Here is a 23,865-nt window from a genome sequence, read left to right on the forward strand (position 1 = left end):
CTGCAACAAATTGAATGGATTCCCCACTTAATTAATTAAAAGCAGTCTTTCGAAAGAGGTGAGGCCACACATTTTAACCTTTTAGGGGGCTCCTTTGTTCATATCTATTCTGCTACTGCAAGTAATCACTTTCTTACCACCATTGTTTTCCATGCCACCTGGTGAAATTCATGCAATCATTCACAACTCCCAAGTCAGCCTCATATACAAAAAATTGCAATTGTTTATAACAAATTCATGAACAATATTGTTTGACTTTGATGAACAATATTACATTTCTTTGTGGACATCCAATGATTGCTCGTTCCAAAGAGAAAGAACAGAAGAAAACCATGAAGCATTAACAGCCACACGTCAGAGCATTATTATGAGCAAGAGTTTGATCAGAGAGTCAGATAGGTCCACCAATCTCAACCAATAGAAAAGAAAGAAACAAGTAACAGCATTCATTCACTTATTTATGCATAGTACATGCCATTGGACAATGTAATTAACAACCTCGTTTCCTTCATTCATGTATGCCCTGGTACCCTAATTTGCTCAATCAAGTGGATAATAAATCACCGTAGTTATGTTTAAAAAGAATGCCAATATCAATCATTTTATATTATATGGTATATGGTACATCCCGTTATACATTAATAAATAAATAAATAAAACCTGTAAAAGAAAAACGCTATCCTACCAAACTTACAAGAAAAATGGTGTTCTTATTTTCTTATTTATTTATCAACCCCCTTCTTTTCTTTACTGAATGAAACACCCAGCTCCATTTTCATCTCCACTTACTGAAACTCAAATCTTCTTGATCCCTAAACCTTCTAAATACCCCTTCCATGGCAACATCAAAAGCATCCTTCATTCCCTCCAATCCATTGTTACTTTTGGCATAAACCAACCTTGGAATATACTCGATCACTTTCTCCCGCATTTTCCTAACCTCTTCCTTGCTGTAGCTTTCGAGAACCGCTTTTACCGAGGTCCCATTCTTAACCGCGTTCCGGTCTATGTAAACCGAGTAACTACCCGGTTCAGCCGGCAAGAACCACTCATACTGAAAGTAAGCACTCCGCCGCCAGAAAAAAACCGGAATCGAACCTGCCACCATGCAATCGAAGATCGAACGCCGCGTGAAGCTGTCCCCTCTCGGCTGAAGGCAGAAATCCGACTCAAGAAACGCCTCCATGATCGCTGACGTCCCGTTCGAGCATCGGCTCCCGGAGCAATTCACGGCGCGGCACGACTCGCCGGAGTCTCGGCACTGGCTCAGCAGCAACCCTCGGAAGTCGTTGCGGAAAGTGCGGCGTGGGGCGCCGGCGAAACAGAAGAGCGAGCTGCGGCGGCGATCGCGGACGAACTGCTGCCAGCGAGTTACATCAGAGTCGAATCGGGGGTGAAATCCGGTAGGATAGGGAACACCGACGTCGAAGTAGTCCCAAGGGTTACGCTCGATGAGGAGGCGCGTGACGTTCCTCATCCCTGTCTTGTAGATGCAGCTTGAACCCCAGTCTTGGTCCTTGGACCTTCGAAAATCCCATGTGATGCGCCCCATGGTGATAAAGTGATTCCAGCCGTTGGATTTCTTGTAATAGGGTTGATCATTGAGCCACGTCAGCATCATGTCACAGTGATGATCGCGATCCTTTGCTGTTGATGTGTTGGACCATAGGTACTTCCCAACCGCGAGTCCAGCGTAGAAGGGGATGTAAAATGCCGTAGCCAATTCTGGTTCCGTTACCCTGCACTTGTGGTGGAGCATCCTCCTGTGGAAGATTATTTCCGACACGAATTGGTCTGTCCAGTACCACGCCGGAAGGAGATCCTCCGGCACGATTCCAGCAAGACCGGCAGCACTCTGGCCGAGTCCATCGTTTGCGAGGGCGATGCAGCGGGAGCTCCACGGGTTGAGGTTGTCGCAATTCTCGAGAATTTCTTTGTTGAAGGTTCTGGGGAGGTCGTAGACGAAAACCCTTCCGGAGCCGCATTGGTCGAGTGAGGTGTTCTCGATGACTTCGTTTTGGGGGAGTGTGGGTTCTTGAACGACAGCGTTTGCAGGAATAGAGAGGTAGGGATGGTGGGCGTTGGTTGAGTTATGGAGAAGTGTAGATGGGTGAAGGAAGGCGTCAGGGTAGGGGAAGCCACGGAGGTTGGAGAGGAGGAGGATCTGGAGGAAGAGGATGATGTAGAGAATCCATGAACGAGGGTTTCTAGGAGAGAGGAGGTGTATGAGGGCTGCGGTGAGGGCTGAGAAGGTGGATTTGGGATCGGAGAGTTCGGGAGATTTGGGTCTTCTGTGGGGTTCCGATGAATGGGGAAGCATGAGAAATGAGTTGTTAGTGGCGGAGGGCTTGTATGTGGAGTATTACCTGGTAGTCACTATGCAGTGAGTTGAGGGAAAGTAGCAGAGATAAAGGATACATATGGTGGATGATGATGATGTTGATCGATGAGGAAGAGAGAGACACGTGTCAAGGACTTTTACTGGGTGCCAGGGGCAACCGACACTCATCATGCCAGATATTCATTGACATGTGGCTTCCATTGAGTTGCCTATCCATGCTCTCTACCCCTGCATAACATTCTATTACTCTATTCTACTATTACAGTATTACTATACCAAACCTATTTTAACCTCGTTTTTTGATATAAAATAAGATTGAATAGTAGAGTAAATGGTTTGGGTTAATAGTTAATATGGGGTAGTGAAGGTGAAGTGCCATGTGATCACAAGAAGGGGACCGGAGAGAGAGGCGCAGTTATCGGTGATGGAGCATGAAAGCAGCTTCGAGAGAAATTCCATTTACCAAGTGTCTTCAGTCTTGACAGTTTGCGGTTGCGTCGCCGTCAAGTGTCCCGCCACGTGCACCGCTATTTATAATTGGACCCCGTCCACTAACTGTACTTCAAATACGACGCCGTTTCCTCCATATAATAACAATTGTAATTTGCACATGCCAGTTGAAAACGGTGCGGACCATTCGGGTGAAAGTGAAAACCCACCGTCTTGGGGCCCATTTGTATTGGCCTCAACCTTGCTTATATACCCACATGGATCATATGATTTTCATACACGGTAGAAATTTAAGTACAGTCTACTTCACGTGAAATTAATAGTTAAAAGTCGTTAAAAATTATCTAACAGCTTTTAGCTATCAATTTTACATAAAATCGACTGTATCTGAATTTTCATCCTCATACATATAATTATAATAATATTATTAGTTCTACTGGATAAACAATAAAAATTGTGAATAATATAAACAACAAACTGTAATCTGGTCCAACACCATTAAAAACAAAAAAAATCCACTTCTAATTACCCCACTAAAATTCCTATATTTCACATTTTAATCTTTAACCATCTCTTTTTTATTCTGATGACCATCGCAACACTACACTTTCAAACTCTCTCATTGGAGGCACTTCATTTTTTATTGGTCGCATTAGTTGGCATTAATCCGAGTCTCGCAACAAGGATCAGCGTCATCGCTTCTTTTCTACCCAACCCTATTATCGACAAAATAACTAAACATATAATTAAAATAAAATTAACCATCTGCATATCTAATCAAACGAACATCTAGTACGTATGATTTAATTGTATATACTTAAGTCCAATCTAAAAAACTAAACATCTAAATTAAAATAAAAATAATCATCCGCATACCAACACCACGCCTATAACACCACCCACAGTAATGAACTTGAAACTTCTAACAACAGCCATTGTGAATAGTGATCACGAGACAATAGCAGAACAATGAAGGACACGGATATAGGTGCAGCTATGGCCGCGTCTGAGAGCGATGTGGAACAGTGGAAGCAACGACTACAGCTGCGACTGCATGTGTGAGGGAGAGCTGTATTCGATTGCGTCTGCAAGGAATGGAGGGACAACGGCGTTTTGCTACGTTTGAACGATGTGAAGTTGATGACGGCGTTTTGCTACGTTTGGATGGTTGTTTCTGACGACAATGACGAGTTGTGATGGTGAATCGAATATGAAAGATGTATGATAAGCGGGAGACAATAAAAAATCGTATGAATGAACAATAAAATTACGTACAAATTCTTATTTTTAAAATTTTAAAATTTAATAATAATTCGTTAATTGATTAAGAATTTGAATTAATTTATCTTATTTTTTAATTTTGTATTCACATTATCTACTATATAAATTATTTTTCTATATTTTTTTTAATGCGGCTAAACACTAAAAATTAATTATTATATATTCTTTTATATTTTATATATTTTTAATATGTTTTCTGTGCCAACGTTGATATTATTGTCTTACATTCATACATAAATAACAAATATTTTGTTTTATCATACTATATTCCAATTATGCAAAAAGAATTACAATACAATAGAAATACATACATCTCTTTGTCGTGAATACTAAATACATACATGATACATGCACTAATTTAAAAAAATTCCATTCGGCTTTGCTGGGCTGCTAGCAGTGATAATGTTTATTATTTATCAGTAGCAGTGCGCCAGTGCTGTTTCTAGTAAGATTATTCACAATGTGAAAGTGGTAACAAAATTTTTTTATAGTGAAAAAATTTAAACTGATATGAATTGTATGTTATTATATCAATAAAATTAATTAATTTTTAACTTATTATTTAAAAAAATACTATATATGAGCTAATATTTTTAATAAAAGATATGAAAGACTAACTAAAGTCCAAGTGTCAACTCATGTATATGATAAATATAAAAAATATATTAATTTTTAATATGTATATTTAAATTCATGAATAATCATATGATTACGTATGATTTTTTATATGGGATATTAAAATTAAATTCTTATACTATTATTTATAAAGGATGTAAATAATCATAACGTTTTTCATTAAAATAATCAATTATTATTAGTCGTTTTACTTTTATTAAATTCAAATAATTTTACTTTAATGTACACTTTCAGTAAAATAAAATTTAAGTAGAAATCATTGTCTGATGTGTGAAATTCAGAGTTAAGTCCCAATTTAGTCTTTGAGATTGACGAGTTGTACTGATTTAATCCTTTAAATTTCGATTGCACTAAATTAGTCTCCCAGATTCAAAAAATGCACCACGTTAATCCTTAGCCTATTTTCCGTCACCGAAAGACTGACGCCGTTAGTGACTTGGTCAAATAGTGTCACGCTAGACACACTAACGGTTATATAACGTGGCTTAAAGTTTGATTTGCTCCAATTTAGTCCTTATCCCCCTTTTAAAATCTAAGTTCATCCTGTGACCTCATCATCTTCTTCTTCTTCTCGTTTTTTTCTGGTTTTTCGTCTCCTACTCCCTTTTCGAGTTTACCATCATGATTGCAAGTGGAAGCCGAGTTCCATGCGGTCCAACACAAGAAGTTCCAGTGGAAGTAAAGCATCGGGTGTTCCACAATGGTATGGGTGTGGGTGCCGCCCTACTCTTCGGTGGTCCACAACAGAGGCTAACCCTAACAAACCATTCTTTGGGTGCCCTAACTATAATATTAATGGTAAGAGGTGGTGTGGTTTGTTTGTTTGGGCTGACATTGGAGAAGAAGACCTCAGAGAAAAGGTAATTTCTACTGTGGATGGTGACCAAGTTAGGGTGGATTTGGCTTGGAAAATTGGAAAGATAGAGGCTGAAGTTAGAACCCAAAAAATGTACATTTTAATTTTGGCTTTGTTTATAGTCTTTGTTGTTGGTTTTATGTTGGTAGTTAAATCTTGAAGATGAGTTTGTGTTACATTGTTCATGGTGGAAGTGTATTAGAAGAAAGAAAAATTCTCCTTCTCAAATTTCCTAGTTGTTTTCTGTCATTCAATGAAATTGTTGAAAAAAATTACAAAAAATGCATCTGAAGTAGCATAATTGAAGCTGAAAGAAATTGTCATAATAATAATAACCATACCAATAAGTTTTAACAAAAGTAACAATAATCCTGCCATAGTAATGACAACTCTCCAGACAAATAAACAGTAGTTCTAATTCCAAAATACACCTTAGCAAAAGGACACAGAGTGCCATCATTATCATATTATATTCAAATATAGTAAAAGTCTATGTCATAAATTCAACCCACAAAACAAAAAGTAAGATTCACAAAAAGATTCAAAATTTCATCCAAAATAGGCTGCACAGATCAGGTACATTTTCATTTGTTCTTCCTTGGTGGCTTGAAGCCAGGTGTTGGGACAAATTTCAGGAAGTTGGCCAATCTGAAAGATGTGGCTGAGCTTGCTCCTTGTAGTGGATCCATCGTGATCGATCCTGATGGTGGTGTGGAGGACCTCATTCTGGTCTGTAACTTGGATGGCCTCACAGGTGGATCATGTTTCAGTAGGACATAAATTCAGTTGAATGTGCACAATAATTTTAAGTATGAGTTGTGAAACTAAATGCAACTACCTCTTGACTATGTTGGGACTGTTGTGCATTAGAGTAGTTTGACTGGGAGAGATCGATCTCAACCACCTGGGCATCAACTGGTGCAGGTGCCTCAGCAGGGGCTTGTGGAGCAGCTTGAAAAGGTGCTTCTGGATGAGCCTGAGTAGGTGCATCTGGAGGAGCTTGAGTAGGAGTTTGAACAGCATTTCCTTGTGCAGTGAGCTTTGTCTTAGCAGCAGCTGCAGCTGCAGTTGCATCAGCAAGAGCTTGAGCAACATCAACTGCTTTCTTTTTTGGACAATCCCTCTTTGTGTGCCCCTTTTGTAGACAGTATTTGCAAGTAAATAATTTTAATTGTCTCTTTAGAGTCCCAGTCACCTTAGATTTCTTGCTTCCTCCATTATCCTCATCTGCATTCTTTCTCCTTTTCTTTGTTAGTGGTCCAATCTTCTTCTTTTTCTTTAGAGCTTGTGGTCTATTCTGCTCAAATTTTTCCCAAAAAAATTGTCCAGGCAATGAATTTACATAATGTGCATAAGTGTCTTTATATGCGTTCATGATGAGCCACTTATGACAGAAATCTTCAGGTTTCTTATTCACCCTAGCGAGTGCTGCACATGCATGCACACAGGGCATTTCTGAAGTAATTAACAAAGTAATATGTTATCAAAATATTTAATAAATCGTAAATACACAGATCCTAAAGGCTTCTTAATTACCTGTTAGCATCCAAAATTGACATGTGCAGAGTCGCTTGCCCAAATCCACTTCCATGTTAGTTGGATGACCATGCACTTCAAATTTCTCATACTCATCATCCCCATTCCAAATTGGCATCCACCTTTTAGACTCTTTCTTGATCTTGTCCAACCTACTTTGAACCACTGGTGGAACATAATATCTAAGTGCACATCCATCTGCATGATTCAAAAAATTTCTTTTCAGCACCAGTTTCACACAATGATCCCTTTAAGATAGTTTTCATCAACTACATTCATACATGACAGAAACATATATCAAACTAAAACAAATTTATCCACCATCAGAACAGAGCATGAAGACAAACCCCAAAAAATTAGTTGCAGACAACATCGACATAAAATCCTACCCAAATCCCACTACAAACCTTAGGGAAAAACAATATACAAAGCAATAAACTATGATCAACAACCATCAACGCATTCCCTAAAATTTGAAAAAATAACATTTTAAAATCTTCACTAACCTCGGTGACAGAACAAAAGCTCCGTTTAACGGCAAAGTACCTCCTCAGACAACTGTACTGTTCACTCATGATTCAGCAGTCTTCGGGAATCCTAATGCAGTTACTCATTTCTATTTTGAGTGAGTAATGGAAGAGAGATGTTTTTTCTTTGCGTCACTCATGGAGGAGTTGAAGACGAAGAGTGGAGACAAAAGAGGGAGAGGCCAACGTTTTGTTTTCCATCTCATAGAAACGACGTCGCTCAAAGGGGTTTTTTAGTGCCAATTTAGAAACGACGCCGTTTCCTAGTGTCCAGCGTGACACTATTTGGCCACGTCACTAACGGCGTCAGTCTTCCGGTGACAGAAAATAGGCTAAGGGCTAACGTGGTGTATTTTTTCGAATCTGGAGGACTAATTTAGTGCAATCGGGATCTGGAGGACTAAATCAGTGCAACTCGTCAATTTCAGGGACCAAAATGGGGCTTAACTCGTGAAATCCAAGCACAGCACTAGTGCACCACACTATTTGATATGATACAACAACAATAAAGTTTTGTTCTACTAGCTGAGATCGACTACATAAATCAAACGATGTTATTAAGCTCTGTCATGTATCATGTCTACAAAGAGACGTTTACATGTAGATCTCATTTGACCACTTTATGGATGATCTTCTTAGGTCTTTCTATGTGTTTCACTCTTTATCCATCTTCCATCTCATCTACTCTTCTCACTGGGTATTCTGTCGGTCTTCTTCTCACATGTCCAAACCATCTGAAACACAATTCTACCATCTTTTTTACAACGGGTGCTACTCCAACTCTCTTCCTTATATCTTCGTTCTTTATTTTATTCAATCGCATATGACCACTCATCCATCTCAGCATCTTCATCTCTGCCACACCCAGCTTATGTTCGTGCTCCCCTTTGGCCGACCAACACTTCGTACCATAAAACATAGCCGGTCTTATAGCAGTTCGATAGAATTTACCTTTAAGTTTTAAATACACTTTTTTGTCACATATAAAACCAAATGCACTCCGCCATTTTGACCAACCTACTTTGATCCTATGATTTACATCATGTTCAATTTCTCCATTATCCTATATGATGCACCCAAGATCTTTAAAACTTTTAACTTTTCATGAGATATTTTCTCCAATCTTCACCTCCATATTAGGGTTTTTCCTTCTCAAACCGAACTTACATTTCATATATTCCGTCTTGCTACGGTTTATGCGCAAACCATATACTTCTAGAACTTCTCTCCATAAGTCCAACTTCTTATTTAGGTCTTCCCTTGACTCTCCCATAAGGACGATATCATCGGCAAAAAGCATGCACCATGGCACAAGCTCTTGGATGTGCTATGTAAGTACTTCCAAGACTAATGTGGAAAGTTATGAGCTTAAGAATGATCCCTTGTGTAATCCTATACCAATAAGAAATTCTTCTGTCACACCACCTTGAGTCTGCACACTAGTTGTGGCCCAATCATACATGTCTTTAATTGCACGAATATATGCAATCCTTACTCTTTTCTTTTCTAAAACCTTCCATAAAACCCCCCCTTGGCACCCTATTATATGCTTTTTTCAAATCAATAAACATCGTATGTAGATCTCTTTTATTACTACAATACATTTTCATCATCTTTCTTAGCAGGTATATCGCTTCGATAGTGAATCTATCTGGCATAAATCTAAATTGGTTCTACGTTACTTGTGTCTCTTTTTTCAACCTCCATTCTATCACTCTTTCTCATAATTTCATGGTATGACTCATGAATTTGATCCCTTTATAGTTTTTACAACTTTAAATACCCTTTATTCTTGTAGATAGATATCAAGATGCTCTTTTTTCGTTCATCAATCATCTTATTTGACCTTAAAATCTTATAAAAAAATTTAATTAATCAGTTAATACTTTTTTTTAAGATCCTTTTAAATTTCACTCAGAATATTATCAGGTAGTGCTGTCTTATTACCACTATTTGATATGATAAATGTAAAAAAAGTCTAACACTTCGTTTAGCGGTCAAAATAGATTTTCAAGGAAAGAGTTGTGCATCAAAGAGCAAAAGTTCAAAATCCATAGTAAGTTGAGCAAAATGGTAAGTAACTAGTTTTGAACTATAATTGTTTGATTTTGAAGGATGAAGGTTTTTTTTTTTGTGTGGATCATGTCATTTTATCTTAGAAAATAACATATAACACATGTGAGTTAATTGACTTGATACTCTATATAAACATATAAATCGTTCAATGTAAATATTTATTTATTACAAAAATATTTATAACAAAAAAATTAAGTACAAATAATTAAAATTTATCTTATTTAATATTTATTAATTATTATTAGAATTAATAAATACTAAATAAAATAAATTTATTTTTTTCCTGTCTTTCCTGACATTATTATTTCTGTTAAAAGGGCACGGTGGTACTAGCTGCTAGATCCACCCTGCTGCCGGCTTATGTTGTCAGAAATTACCAAGACAAGTTCGTGTTTTTTCTTTGTATGTTTGGAATCGACCAGTTAAATAAGAAGAAGTTTCAACCAGTTAATTGTACTATAAGCTATGGTAATGAGCAAATTTTCATGGTACCATAATTCGTATATATGCTACATATCACCCAGGTCAACGCTTCAGCTCATAGTCATAGAGAGACATATATTCAAATATCATATATTGTAATAACTAGTTAGCTGCGTTAGTTACAGTTTGTGGAATTAGTTTAGTTACACATATATATCATGCCCGAGTTGTTGGGAAGTTAGTACTCAGTAGATTGTGATTTGTGAGTAACAAAAACATGGGGTTATCAACCTTTATTTGGTCTAGCTAACAGTAGATTAATTAATGTTACAAAATAGATAATTTATGGTGCATGATGAATTGCGCAAGCACTGATATCAAAATTAAATGACCTTTACAACTTTGGCCAAACCAATTAATTATCGTCAAAACCAGGAAGAATTTCATTTAAATCAAAATTACCTATAAACACCTACGCATACACCTACTCGGATTTTACTTTGTCACTTGGAAATTGATAAAATCATAATTAGTACAACTGTGCATGGATCACCACACTATTTTTCTATCAATTCTAAGTTAATTATGTTAATTATGTATAAAAAATCAATTATTTGTAATATATTGTATAAATTAAATTTTTTCACAGAATATATAAATTAAAAAAATACTTAGTATACTAAGTACTTAGAACTTATTCATGGTTTCTCTCGGCCACTTGGTAGTTGACCACAATAAAAAAGAAAAATTGTGGAACTTGAATGATAGATGATGAAAGCTGGCGCTGATCATGTCTGACTAATAAAGTAAAGTAATGCCACAGATCCAGCAATCCAATGTCATAATTATTACATATTTTGGAAAGAAAAACTGAAAAGATTAGTGAGATGGCGCTAGAAATCCAAACAAGGTGCACACACATATACATGTGTTTATAGCTGTAAATTGTTGTAACTCTAGTAATCGTGTGTATATGAACAAACGGTGCCAAGCTTTGGATCAACGGAACGGGGGACACCTGTCCCCACCATAGCCGCTTGCCGACAATTTCCTACGCTCAAATATTCAAATTCCCCCAACATATATTATTATAGGCATTTGAAATTCTGAATAATTGAATCTTCCTTGTTCAGTTGTTTGAGAAACACTGATCAACGTTTCCCCACACTAGATGATTGGTTGTATTTTTAGTTTTCAAATTTGAAGTGCATAATGCAAGCATCACGTTGTTTATAAATAATATAAATATAAATATAAATACATTTAGTATATTTGTAAAAATACTGCATTTAATGTTACGACTTACCAGTAACATTTTTTTGGGAGAGAGAGAGAGAATTTTGCTATCATTTGTTTGAAGGAGTTGGGTCCGAGTTCGATAGAAGATAGAGTCCACAATCCACATCTAACACAAAATGGTATACCCAAAAAAATAAAAAAAATGGGCCATTTTCAGCCAATAAAAATATTATTCAAGGAAATAAAAAGCCAACAGTCGATATGTCCGAGTGGTTAAGGAGACAGACTTGAAATCTGTTGGGTTTCGCCCGCGCAGGTTCGAACCCTGCTGTCGACGTTTATGTATCATACAACTATTTTGGAGTCCAAAGCAAAATCATGGACAATACTCTACAACTTGTAGCATATGCATCATACAACGTTAAATTCCAAAATAGGATTTTCCAATATTGGACAAATTAATTAACTAACAGGGAAGCCACCTTTTATTTGCTGCATTGAAAAGTCAAGTCTGATACACACAAAAAGTACTTTTATTTTTATGTTAAGTGGTAATGACCAAGCTGAAATCAAAGCAAATACTAAGATTCTCTACTTTTTCAGAAGCAGAGGTCCAACGTTATCCCCAGTGGCCTTGTTATGCTTTACATGGCTTCCGTCGCACAGAGGAAAAGTTCCTGATCTCCAACATCTGCACCCAAAATATCAACACTTTAGAAACTTAAACATGATGCACCTAACTTTAAGGGAAAATTGAAGACTCTCTATTAGACACGCCAATATGTATTATGGTAGCTTTACTTTCCAAACAACAATTTTCAAACTTAGTATGTCAAACAAGGAGTTTCTTGGCATGAACTTGCAATAAGGACTTGAGAGTAATTAAGACAATTCTTCCACATGGAGCATGTTAAAATTTCCTCAAGATTAATCAAGATTCATGAATCAAGCATATATTATCAGCTGTATGTACTCAGTGATATAATTGTATATATATTCCTTAATGACATGTCATCCCTAAACCTTGTTCATGTTTGAAATGATATGAAATTATAAAGGAAGAAGGATAGTACCTGCAATAGGGAGTGAGGGGTTTAGAGAGTTCAGAGACGACAACAGAGTCCACAACCTTCTCCTCAGTCTTCCTGATATCAGGGTTGATTCCAACACCAACACCCGCACCCTCTGCTTTCACAACCACCGCCATGCGACTCTTCTTCCTTGCTGCTATGTTGCTCTCAGCAAACCCCTTCGGTGCCAGTGGCTTCATTATCATCTTGTTGAAGCTTAAAACGGATTCCATTGTCCAAGTAGAAGGAGAAGATGGAAGACAAGGATGGTATGTGTGTGTTCCTTAACCTGTGGAGAACACACTCCATCTAACCTCTATTCTATTGTATGGTTAGTTTGCGACACACGTCATTCGCACACATCTCCTTCTTTTTCTTGGTAGGTGAGTCAACATTGCAAAGAGGAAAGTCAAAACCACAAAACATAAATATTTTTAAACGTTAGTAATTTAGTGAATTTAGAAAAATTTTATTTTATGTTTTAACTTTTAACTGTCTACCAGTATTATTGTACAAGTTCATCACTAACTATTAGAAACAGTATATGTATTAATAAATGATTAGCTTTTTTTCGTATATATTAATCCACTATTTTCTTTGTACGAAAAATTAATTATTTGTCTTTGATGTGCGGATAATTTATACACTTTTTAGCATTGTTTTTACATAGTTTTTAATATGTTTTAATTACTTTTTAGTATATTTTTATTAATTTTTATGCAAAAATCACATTTCTAGACTTTACTATGAGTTTGTGTGTTTTTCTGTGATTTCAGGTATTTTCTGGCTGAAATTGAGGGACTTGAGCAAAAATCTGATTCAGAGGCGGAAAAATGACTGAAGATGTTGTTGGATTCTGATCTCCCTGCACTCGAAGTGAATTTTCTGGAGCTACAGAAGCCCAATTGGCACGCTCTGAATTGCGTTGAAAAGTAGACATCTTGCGCTTTCCATCAATGTATAATAATCCGTACTTTGCCCAAGATTTGATGGCCCAAACTGGCGTTCAAACGCCCACCAGAGACCCTTTTCTGGTGTAAAACGCCAGAACTGGCACCAAAGCTGGAGTTAAACGCCCAAACTGGCACCAAAATTGGCGTTTAAACTCCAAGAAGAGCCTATGCACGTGAAAGTTTCAATGCTCAGCCCAAACACATGCCAAGTGGGCCCCGGAAGTGGATTTCTACACTATCTACACTTAGTTACTCATTTTCTGTAAACCTAGTTTACTAGTTTAGTATAAATAGCACTTTTTACTATTGTATTCATATCTTTAGATCATTTTTAAGACTATCTTTGGATCACTTTTGATCTCTTGATCACGTTTTGGGGGCTGGCCATTCGGCCATGCCTGGACCTTCATCACTTATATATTTTCAACGGTGGAGTTTCTATACCTCATAGATTAAGGTGTGGAGCTCTGCTGTTCCTCATGAATTAATGCAAAGTACTATCATTTTTCTATTCAATTCACGCTTATTCTTGTTCTAAGATATTCACTCGTACTTCAACCTGATGGATGTGATGATCCGTGACACTCATCATCATCCTCCCTTATGAACGCGTGCCTGACAACCACCTCCGTTCTATCTGTGAGAGCTTGAGTGTGTATCTCTTGGCCTCCTGGTTCACGACGCATGGTTGCCTCTCCTGACAACAGAGCCTTCCATTTCGTGAGATCAGAGTCTTCATGGTATAAGCTAGAATCAATTGGCAGCATTCTTGAGATCTGAAAAGTCTAAACCTTGTCTGTGGTATTTCGAATAGGATCTGGGATGGGATGACTGTGATGAGCTTCAAACTCGTGACTGTTGGGCGCAGTGACAGTGTGCAAAAGGATCAATGGATCTTATTCTGACACAATCGAGAACCGACAGCTGATTAGCCATGCGAAAAACTGTAGAGGACATATTTTCACTGAGAGGACAGATAGTAGCCATTGACAACGGTGATCCACCAATATACAGCTTGTCATGGAAGGGAGTACGCATGATTGGATAAGGACAATAGGAAAGCAGAGGCTCAGAAGGAACAAAGCATCTCCATACGCTTATTTGAAATTCCCACCAATGAATTGCATAAGTATCTCTATCCTATTTTATGTTTTATTTCTCTTTTTATTATCAAACCTTATAACCATTTGAATTCGCCTAACTGAGATTTACAAGATGACCATAGCTTGCTTCAAGCTGACAATCTCTGTGTGATCGACCCTTACACATGTAAAGTATTACTTGGACGACCCAGTGCACTTGCTGGTCAGCTGCGCGGAGTTGTGAGAGAAGTGTGAACTCACGATTTCGTGTACCAGTCTTAAAAATAATAAAAAATGAATTTATCATTTCATATTGGTGGACGAAATTGTGATCATCAACAATGACTCCAAAGACTTGGTGCTCTTAAACATGAATCACACTTTGTCACAACTCCGCACAACTAACCAGCAAGTGTACTGGGTCGTCCAAGTAATACCTTACGTGAGTAAGGGTCGATCCCACAGAGATTGTTGGTATGAAGCAAGCTATGGTCATCTTGTAAATCCTAGTCAGGCGGATTCAACTGTATTAAGAAATTATAGTAAACAAAAATAAATAAAATAGGATAGAGTTACTCATGTAATTCAATGGTGGGATTTTAGATAAGTGTATGGAGGTGTTGTGTTCCTTCCGAATCTCTGCTTTCCTACTGCTTTTATCCAATCTTTGTCACTCCTTTCTATGGCAAGCTGTATGTAGGGCATCACCGTTGTCAATGGCTACATCCATCCTCTCAGTGAAAATGGTCCAAATGCTCTGTCACAGCACGGCTAATCATCTGTCGATTCTCGATCATGTTGGAATAGAATCCCTTGATTCTTTTGCGTTTGTCATCACGCCCAGCAATCGCGAGTTTGAAGCTCGTCAGAGTCATTCAATTCCGGAATCCTACTCGGAATACCACAAACAAGGTTAGACTTTCCGGATTCCCATGAATGCCACCATCAATTCTAGCTTATACCACGAAGATTCTGATTAAGGAATCCAAGAGATATGCGCCTGGTCTAAGGTAGAACGGAAGTGGTTGTCAGTCACGCGTTCATAGGTGAGAATGATGATGAGTGTCACGGATCATCACATTCATCATGTTGAAGTGCAACGAATATCTTAGAATAAGAAAAATTCGAATTAAATAGAAAATAGTAGTACTTGCATTGAAACTTGAGGTACAGCAGAGCTCCACACCCTTAATCTATGATGTGTAGAAACTCCACCGTTGAAAATACATAAGTGATGAAGGTCCAGGCATGGCCGAATGGCCAGCCCCCAATGTCTAAGATTGCATAAACTGATCAAAGATGTCTAATACAATAGTAAACTATCCTATTTATACTAGACTAGCTATTAGGGTTTACAGAAGTAAGTAATTGATGCATAAATTCACTTCCGGGGCCCACTTGGTGTGTGCTTAGGCTGAGCTTGATCTATCCACGAGCTAAGGCTTCTCTTGGAGTTGAACGCCAAGTTGTAACATGTTTTGGGCATTCAACTCTGGTTCGTGACGTGTTTCTGGCGTTTGACTCCAGAATGCAGCATGGAACTGGCGTTGAGCACCAGTTTACGTCATCTAATTACGAATAAAGTATAGACTATTATATATTGCTGGAAAGCTCTGGATGTCTACTTTCTAAAGCCGTTGAGATCACGTCATTTGGAGTTCTGTAGCTCCAGAAAATCCATTTTGAGTGCAGAGAGGTCAGATTCTAACAGCATCAGCAGTCCTTTGTCAGCTTCCTATCAGAGTTTTGCTCAGGTTCCTCAATTTCAGCCAGAAAATACCTAAAATCACAGAAAAACACACAAACTCATAGTAAAGTCTAGAAATGTGAATTTATCATACAAACTAATGAAAATATCCCTAAAAGTAACTAGATCATACTAAAAACTACCTAAAAATAATGTCAAAAAGCGTATAAATTATCCGCTCATCACATATTTGAAAATTTTATTTATAAAATTAATTTTAATGTATTAACAGATTACAACATAAAGAATATTGTACGTTGATACAATAGAGTTTGTAATTTATATATACAATAGTGTTATGTTTAGAGTTTTGATCTTTCTATCTTCTTCTTCGATCACAACAATTTGTATTTCTAGTTCGCATTACCTTATAATCAAATTCTCCTCAATTAGCACTCTCAATCCAATATAAATTTCGGTGGAGGGAGGAACTCTAAAATTGATCCAGGTAGTGAGGAGGATGAGGAGGATATTGTGGTATTGGAGACAAAAGATTATTCTTAGGGGTTGGAGGCTTGTATTAAGAGTCTCTCGAGGAGACTCTTTGCAGATAAGGTATTTTCGATTGGGACAATGGACAATGGACAATACCCTAAGGGCGATATGGAGTAAATTGGAGGGGTTTCGATCGATTGAGATAGGTCCTAATCAATTCCAATTCTTCTCTGAGAATGATCTTGATGTTCACATAATTGAAAAATGATCTCCTTGACTCTTTAAGGATTATATCTTACATGTGAGAAGATGGGTTGAATCGGATGAACATGACCAGAAAAATGTTACTTGCTGGATCCAATTATGGGGTCTGTTTGAGCAGTTCAAAACTATTCAGGTTGAAAAAGGACTTGGGGAGAAAATTGGAGAGGTGATAGACATGAGTTTTTTCTCTGTTCGTGGAAGAGAATCTCGAATTCTCAAGACCAAAGTCTGGTAGGATGGTGATAAAAGGGTGAAAGACATCATTTGTATGGTTGAACTGAATGGTAAGGTGCTGGAAATTGGATTGCGATTCGAGAGGATTGGAATTTTCTATACCTACTGTGCTTATTTATGACATGATTCCAAACACTATTCTAAATTCATGGGTGCTATTAAACAGGATCGTATGGGTGAGTGGGTCAAAACAGATCAAGTGGGCAAGAGGATCGAGTGTCGAGGAACTGGTGATAACTCCAGCTTCAATAACTCAAACTTAAGCACTCCCCAACCGAGAAAAAAGCCATCCCCAACTGGTTGATATATAATTTTGCCAGCTTGAATGTCAAAGGGCCAAAAAATAACTCTATGGAGACATCTGGAGCTAATAAAGAGGATGATAATTGTCCGAAAGTGGTTCGACAGTTAATTAAGAAGACTAGTGAGGCGTTATTCTTGCAAGATATTGCTAGTAATATGAACACTGATGGATCTACTCCACAGAACTTACCTAATGAAGGAATGACCAGTAGGAGTTCTAAGTCGAAATAACTTGTTAGACAAGGGACTAATTCAAGTAAGCTGTTTGGAGGAATAAAAAGAAGAAATCAAGGGAAGAAAAATGAAAATAAGGCTAAGAAGATCTGTATGGTTGATGATATGATTGCTAAAATGAAGGTGGAGGGTGCTAGCTGTTCAATGGCACCCGAAGAGATATGAAGCTCATTACGTGAAATTGTCGGGGTTTGGGGAGACCCCTGACAATCCATAATCTCAAAGGGATGTCACAATCTCACTCCCACGAGATTATTGAAGTTGAGGTCATGTGGTTTTACGAATAGGAAGATTATTGATCCAGTGGATAGCGTCGGAGGCTTGGCACTAGCTTGGAGGGACAATGTAGTAGTGCAAATAATTGATAGTTTAGATTTTTTCATCGTGATTTTGGTGAAAGACACATCAGTTAATGTGGAATGGAATCTCGTTGGTGTTCATTTCAGCAGCCATGAACAAATACGTTCAACACAATTTCAAGAGATGTCAGCAATCTTACAACAGCAACAAGGTAACTCATGTATTTTGGAAGATTTTAATGCTATTGTTGATCAAAGTGAAAAAAAAGTGGAGGTAGTCTTAAATCACAGTCTTCTATAGCATATTTTAATTATTTTATTGGTGATAATGTTTTACTTGACTTGAGAATGATTGGTAGACCTTTCACTTGGAGTAATAGGCAGAGAGCAGGGAATTGATTCAAGAACGATATGATAGAATATTAGTGGAAGAAACATGGCTGCAACTGTTTTCTAATCCAGTAGTTCTTAGATTGTTCGAGATGGGTTCAGACCATGCCCATTTCCTTTTTGACAGTAATCCACAAACTAAACGTTAAAAAAGAAGATTTAAATTCCAAACCCGATGGTGTGAGGAGGATTCAGTCCAAATTTTGATTAGTGAGATTTGAAACACAGAAATTGAAGGCTTCCCCATGTTTCGACTAGCTCAAAAGCTTAAACTCATTCGATATCGGCTGGTCATATGGCAGAGGAGTAGTCTTTCTGTAAACCTCGCGAAATTAGCGAATAATTAATCCATAAATTAAATTTTAATAAAAGAAATTAGAAATGTAAATTTCATAGTAGAAAATAAGATAGAGCTAATTAAAACAAAAATTTGACCATAATTTTAAAGAATTTGGACTAAAAATAGGCCAAACGGATCGGACCGATCGAACAAGACCCGAACCGGGACCGTGCGCCTAACCAACTCATTAAATAGATGAGTTGCAACTCATATTCTCCCCCATTCAGCATGCAAACACGCTAGGGGATGCTCAAAGGGAGGAAGAATACCCTCCAAAATTCACAAACCCTTGATTCCATTCAAATTCACGTAACTTTTGATCTAGAGCATTGATCACCGCACCGTTTGCGATCACGTGTCCACAGTGACGAGTGATGCTTGAGCATCTTTTTTATTTTTTCCTAGTAAATTTGCATCTAAATTATCGAGTTTAATCAAGAATTAATTATCTTTTAGCCACTATGGATGCTACTTTGAGTCTTGTGCAATTCTGTTTATTTTAGGTAGCATTCGGCTGGATTTGATGGAGTTTTTGCAGCACAAGAATTAAAGGAGAGGATAGCGAGGAGCGACGCGCGCGCGTACCTGACGCATGCACGTGATTTGGTGCTTTCCATGGCGACGCGTACGCGTGAAAAGCAAAGTTGCACGGCGACGTGTGCCCGTACCTGACGCGTACGCATGACACGCGAAGAAGAGCATCGACGCGTACGTGTGATTGACGCGTACGCATAACATGCGCCACGTGCAGAAAATACAGAAATCGCTGGGGATGATTTTTGGGCCCTATTTTGGCACTCAAGTAAGGCGCAACTCTTTGTCAAGTTAGGCGTGGATCCAGTGAAGTAAGTGGTCCCCATCCATCAATTGAAGACTTGCTGATTGCTATAATTAATTCTGATTTAAATTCAAATTTGATTTTAAGATAGGAAAAGATATTATTTTAATTCTAGAAATTAGATTTTAAATTAATTAGGATTAGTTATAAAAAGGATAGACTTTTCTTCTAGTAGAGGGGATTCCATTAGTTAACTTTTCATTCCACCTCAACCCAATTTACAATCCTAGTTTTCTCTCTGAACCATGAGCAACTAAACCTCCACTGTTAAGGTTAGGAGCTCTGTCTATTGTATGGATTGATATTATTATTTTTCTATTTTAATTAATGTTTTGATTTATATTTCAAGAATTGTTTTCGTTCTTTATTTTATGAATTTGGTGGAATGGAAGTATGACCCATGTTCTAATTGAGTTTTTGTATAATTTTGAAAAGTTCTTTACTTGAGCAACATCTTGAAAACATATTCTCCTAAAATTCTAATTATCTGGACTTAACGGGATACGTGACATATAATCCTCTTATATTTGGGTAATTAGGATTTTTGTGGCATATAAACTGGAATTTGATCATCACCCTCTAATTGGAATTAATTGACCAAGGAATTGGCAGTTAATGAATTTTAGAGGAGACTAGGAAGGTCTAAGGAATTAGGGTCTAGTCACATATAGTTTGCGATGAATTAAATCTTGCATGATTAAAATAAATTAATAAGAAAAGTCAATCCATAAAATAGATATCTCTGAAACCTTAACTGTTTTCCCATATATATTTCACAACTTATTTACTGCTTGCTTTCTGATTCTCTAAATTACTGTTTAATGCTTTTGAACACTCAAACACTATTTTATGCTTGTCTAACTAAGCCAATCACTCAATCATTATTGCTTGATCCATCAATCCTCGTGGGATCAACCCTCACTCACATGAGGTATTACTTGGTATAGTTTAGGTTTCACGTATTTAATATATAATGTTCTGTGAAAACTTAGGCTAGATGGCCATAGGATAGGTTGGATGCATGATTGTGCTTAATGCTTAGTAAACCTTATGAAGGATGTTGAATGAGTATGAGAATGGAATGATGGCTGTTGCTTGTGGTTGATGATGATGTAGTGAAGATTTATGAATATGAAATTATTACTGTTGTTTCATTGATATATCATGTTATTTTGGATATGGATTGTTGGGTTTGAGTAGTTGAATGATGTGTTGTATGTTGTGGAAAGAATGAGGATGTAGAGAAGGTAATTTGAATTGTTTAATGTTGTGTAGAACCTTAGAGTTGTGGATGAAAATTTTGTTTTGGTGAAAATTGAGGTTTGAGGGTTTTTGTGTAAAGCTGGTTTTTGGCCAAACTTCGGTGAGCCATAACTTGGCTTCCAGACCTCCGAATGATTTCAAAATTATTTTATATGAAATTCGGTCTGTGAAGTTTATGCTGTTCGAAGAATGAAAGAAAAATCATTTAAAATGAAAAAGTTATGCGCGTCGAAAGTATATGGTTCAAAATTGAAATTATGCAGCTTTTTAGACTTAGTTAAAATTTTTGACAAAACGTACGCCCACGCGTACGCGTGACTTGGGATTTTTGCGTACGCGAACCTCGTTTACGCAACCATGCGTTTCTATTTCATACACATTCGTATGCGTAAAGGGAGCTGCGTATGCGAAATGGGCCAAAATGTACGCCCACTCGTACGCGTGGCCCACGCGTACCCGTGACCCGTCTGCGTACGCGAGATGGGGTAAGTGTACGCGTGATCCCTGTTTTCAGCAAATGAGTTTTTGTGTTTTAAAGCTTAATTTTGGATCCTCTAAACCTCTATTTTCATTCCTTCGACCCTAGAATTTGTTAGTAAGCCTAGTAATGAGATGAAGCTGGGAATATGTGGTACCTTGGAGATGAAGAAAATTTGTGAAATGATGATTTAGGTATGAGAAGAAAGAGTGCACACACACATATATATTTGAAATATGAAACTGGCTAAAGAAAAGAATGAATGTTGCATCTGAGTACTCTTTCTCGAAAGTGTGACCCCAGGAGATGGTAGAAGGTGAAGATCCCCTTCTTTGTTCTTCCTGGTATTGTAAAATTGCCCCAGCAAGATGGTGGAAGGTTAGGATCCCCTCCTTTGTTCCCATGGGCATATAAGAACATACCTCCTGGGTAGATGCAAGGGTTATGGTCTCGCCCCACTTGCTCCAGGTTGGTTAGTACAAAGGTTCCCCGGGTAGACGCAGGGTTGTAGTTTCGCCCCACTTGCTCTGAGTTATGATGTGTTACGTGTAAAAATGCAATTATATGATGAATAAGTGATGTTATGGCCATATTTATGACTATGAAATGTTAATGAATGAATGTGAAATGATTATCTGAGATACAAGTTTCTCTGGGTAAAGTACCGTGGCTTGCCACCACGTGTTCTAGGTTGAGACTCAATACTCTATTGACCCTATGACATAAGTGTGATCGGACATTTATAAATTTCTGGGGATGTGACCCCCATTGAGAAATTTTATATATCTGAGAAAAAGTTATGTGTTCATACCCTGGACCGAGCTATACGGTTCGGGTTGGACGAAGACAAAAAGACCGACCTCTTATAAGGTTGGCCGTTACCAACCTCTTTCCAAAGAGATCGGTCAAACCGCCTTAGAGGCCCAAGCAGGCCCAAAGTAGAGGATCACAGCCCACCTGAAGGTGGCTGGCCAAAAGATAGGTGATCTTACACATAAAAGATAAGATAAGATAACAAACTTATCTCGAGGAAGGTCACTTGACACTACTATAAATATACTGGAGCACCCAGGTATAACTCATACTCTAATTCTACAAAAAAAAAACCTGCCTAAAGCCCGTACTGACTTAAGCATCAGAGTCTCTTGAATGTACCACTACCCTCTAGTGACCGAGGACCAGCAGCATCTCCTACGTCGACGAGTCGGACGCGGCAGCCCAGCCCAAATTTGAAGATCTCATTCGAGATTGACCTCTCTGTTTTAGGTAACCCTCGGAACACTATGCATAGACTCTTGGGGATGCGCGTCGGGGGACAATCCAGGGTTTAGCAGTTGGACTTGTCGGGTTGGCTTGATAATCGACAGATGAGACTGATTAGCCATAGGACTTGCATACATCATATGCATATTGTTTAAATTGCTTGCTTGTGAATTATTTGGGATTGCCGATGTGATTATAATCTGCTATTTGCTATAGATGTTATTTGTATTACCTGTGAATTACTTGTATTTGTCTTGTTTTCTTGTTTGTCTATGCGAATTCATCGAAGATGGGAGAACGGAGGAAATGTGGAAAAGTTTAGAGTCCAAGATAAATTTAGTTAGGCCTAAAAACCCTTAGAAGACCACCCATTTATGGTTTCTGTTTAGTTCTTTAAGCTTTATATCTGAGTGTCGGCATTCTAGGATTGCCTCTGGCATTCGCAGAACCTTATATCTTATGTGTGTGGCACCTTTACCATGCTGAGAACCCCCAGTTCTCATTCTATACGTATATTGTGGTTTTCAGATGCAGGTCGAGAGGCATCAACTCACTAGGCGTCTGGAGTTCTGCAGCGAAGTACATTTTGGGACTTTATTTGATGTATACTTTATATATAGTCATATGTATATAACTCTCTGAACAACTTGTTTTGTTTTTCACCTCTTAAAGGTTTAAGGATAACTAGGGTTTTATTTATGTATTTTGGACCTTGGGGTATGTATATATGTATGTAAATATTCTCTGGCTAGCCTTAGTTTTGCAAGATGAGTTAGAAGCTTGTTATTTTGTATTCTTAACTCTCTACTCTTGTATTATATATATATATATATATACACGCAAGCAATCTCTTTCCTGAGAGTTGCGCTTTTAATTCTGCGATTTTGTTTTACCTATCTTTCAAGGCTCCTAATATACTACGTTCTTTCAATTATCATACGCATATATATTTTATTTTAGAGGTCGTAGCACCTCGCCACCTTTGTTTTACATCATAGGTGTAAAGCTCTGTATGGTAGGGTGTTACACTTTCAAACTCTAAAAAATAGATTGATGAAATTATAGGACAACTAGAAGAAATAAGGACATCAGGTTTAATGGGAGGTCCTGAAATCATGGAACTTGAGCAAAAATTAGAGAGGGCCTACTTGAATGAAGAGCTTTATTGGAAGGATAAATCTATAATTAAATGGCTAAACAAAGGAGACAAAAACACTAGCTTCTACCATTAAAAATTTAAGGCTAGATCTAGGATGAACAAGATTTGGAGACTCAAGACTGAGAATGGAGAGTGGGCTACTTCTAAT

At 37.6% G+C, this 23,865-nt stretch overlaps 2 protein-coding genes and 1 non-coding gene across 3 annotated transcripts; 1 reads left to right on the top strand and 2 right to left on the bottom strand.

Moving 5' to 3' along the window:
• Positions 1–569: 569 nt before the first annotated feature.
• LOC112711727 (xyloglucan galactosyltransferase XLT2) lies at positions 570–3,049 on the bottom strand. Its single transcript, XM_025764433.3, has one exon. It carries the CDS (start codon positions 2,318–2,320, stop codon positions 776–778), a length of 1,545 nt encoding a protein of 514 aa, XP_025620218.1. The 5' UTR covers positions 2,321–3,049; the 3' UTR covers positions 570–775.
• An 8,571-nt stretch (positions 3,050–11,620) lies between these two features.
• TRNAS-UGA (transfer RNA serine (anticodon UGA)) lies at positions 11,621–11,702 on the top strand. The gene has a single exon. It is a non-coding gene; the product is annotated as a tRNA-Ser (tRNA).
• Positions 11,703–11,827: 125 nt separating this feature from the next.
• Positions 11,828–12,854, bottom strand: LOC112711730 (CDGSH iron-sulfur domain-containing protein NEET). The gene is made up of 2 exons (XM_025764436.2): positions 12,439–12,854; positions 11,828–12,056 (listed from the first exon to the last, which is right to left on the bottom strand). Exons 1-2 carry the CDS (start codon positions 12,666–12,668, stop codon positions 11,957–11,959), a joined length of 330 nt encoding a protein of 109 aa, XP_025620221.1. The 5' UTR covers positions 12,669–12,854; the 3' UTR covers positions 11,828–11,956.
• Positions 12,855–23,865: the final 11,011 nt, after the last annotated feature.

The sequence above is a fragment of the Arachis hypogaea genome, chromosome 9, assembly GCF_003086295.3.
Source record: "Arachis hypogaea cultivar Tifrunner chromosome 9, arahy.Tifrunner.gnm2.J5K5, whole genome shotgun sequence".
NCBI lineage: Eukaryota > Viridiplantae > Streptophyta > Magnoliopsida > Fabales > Fabaceae > Arachis > Arachis hypogaea.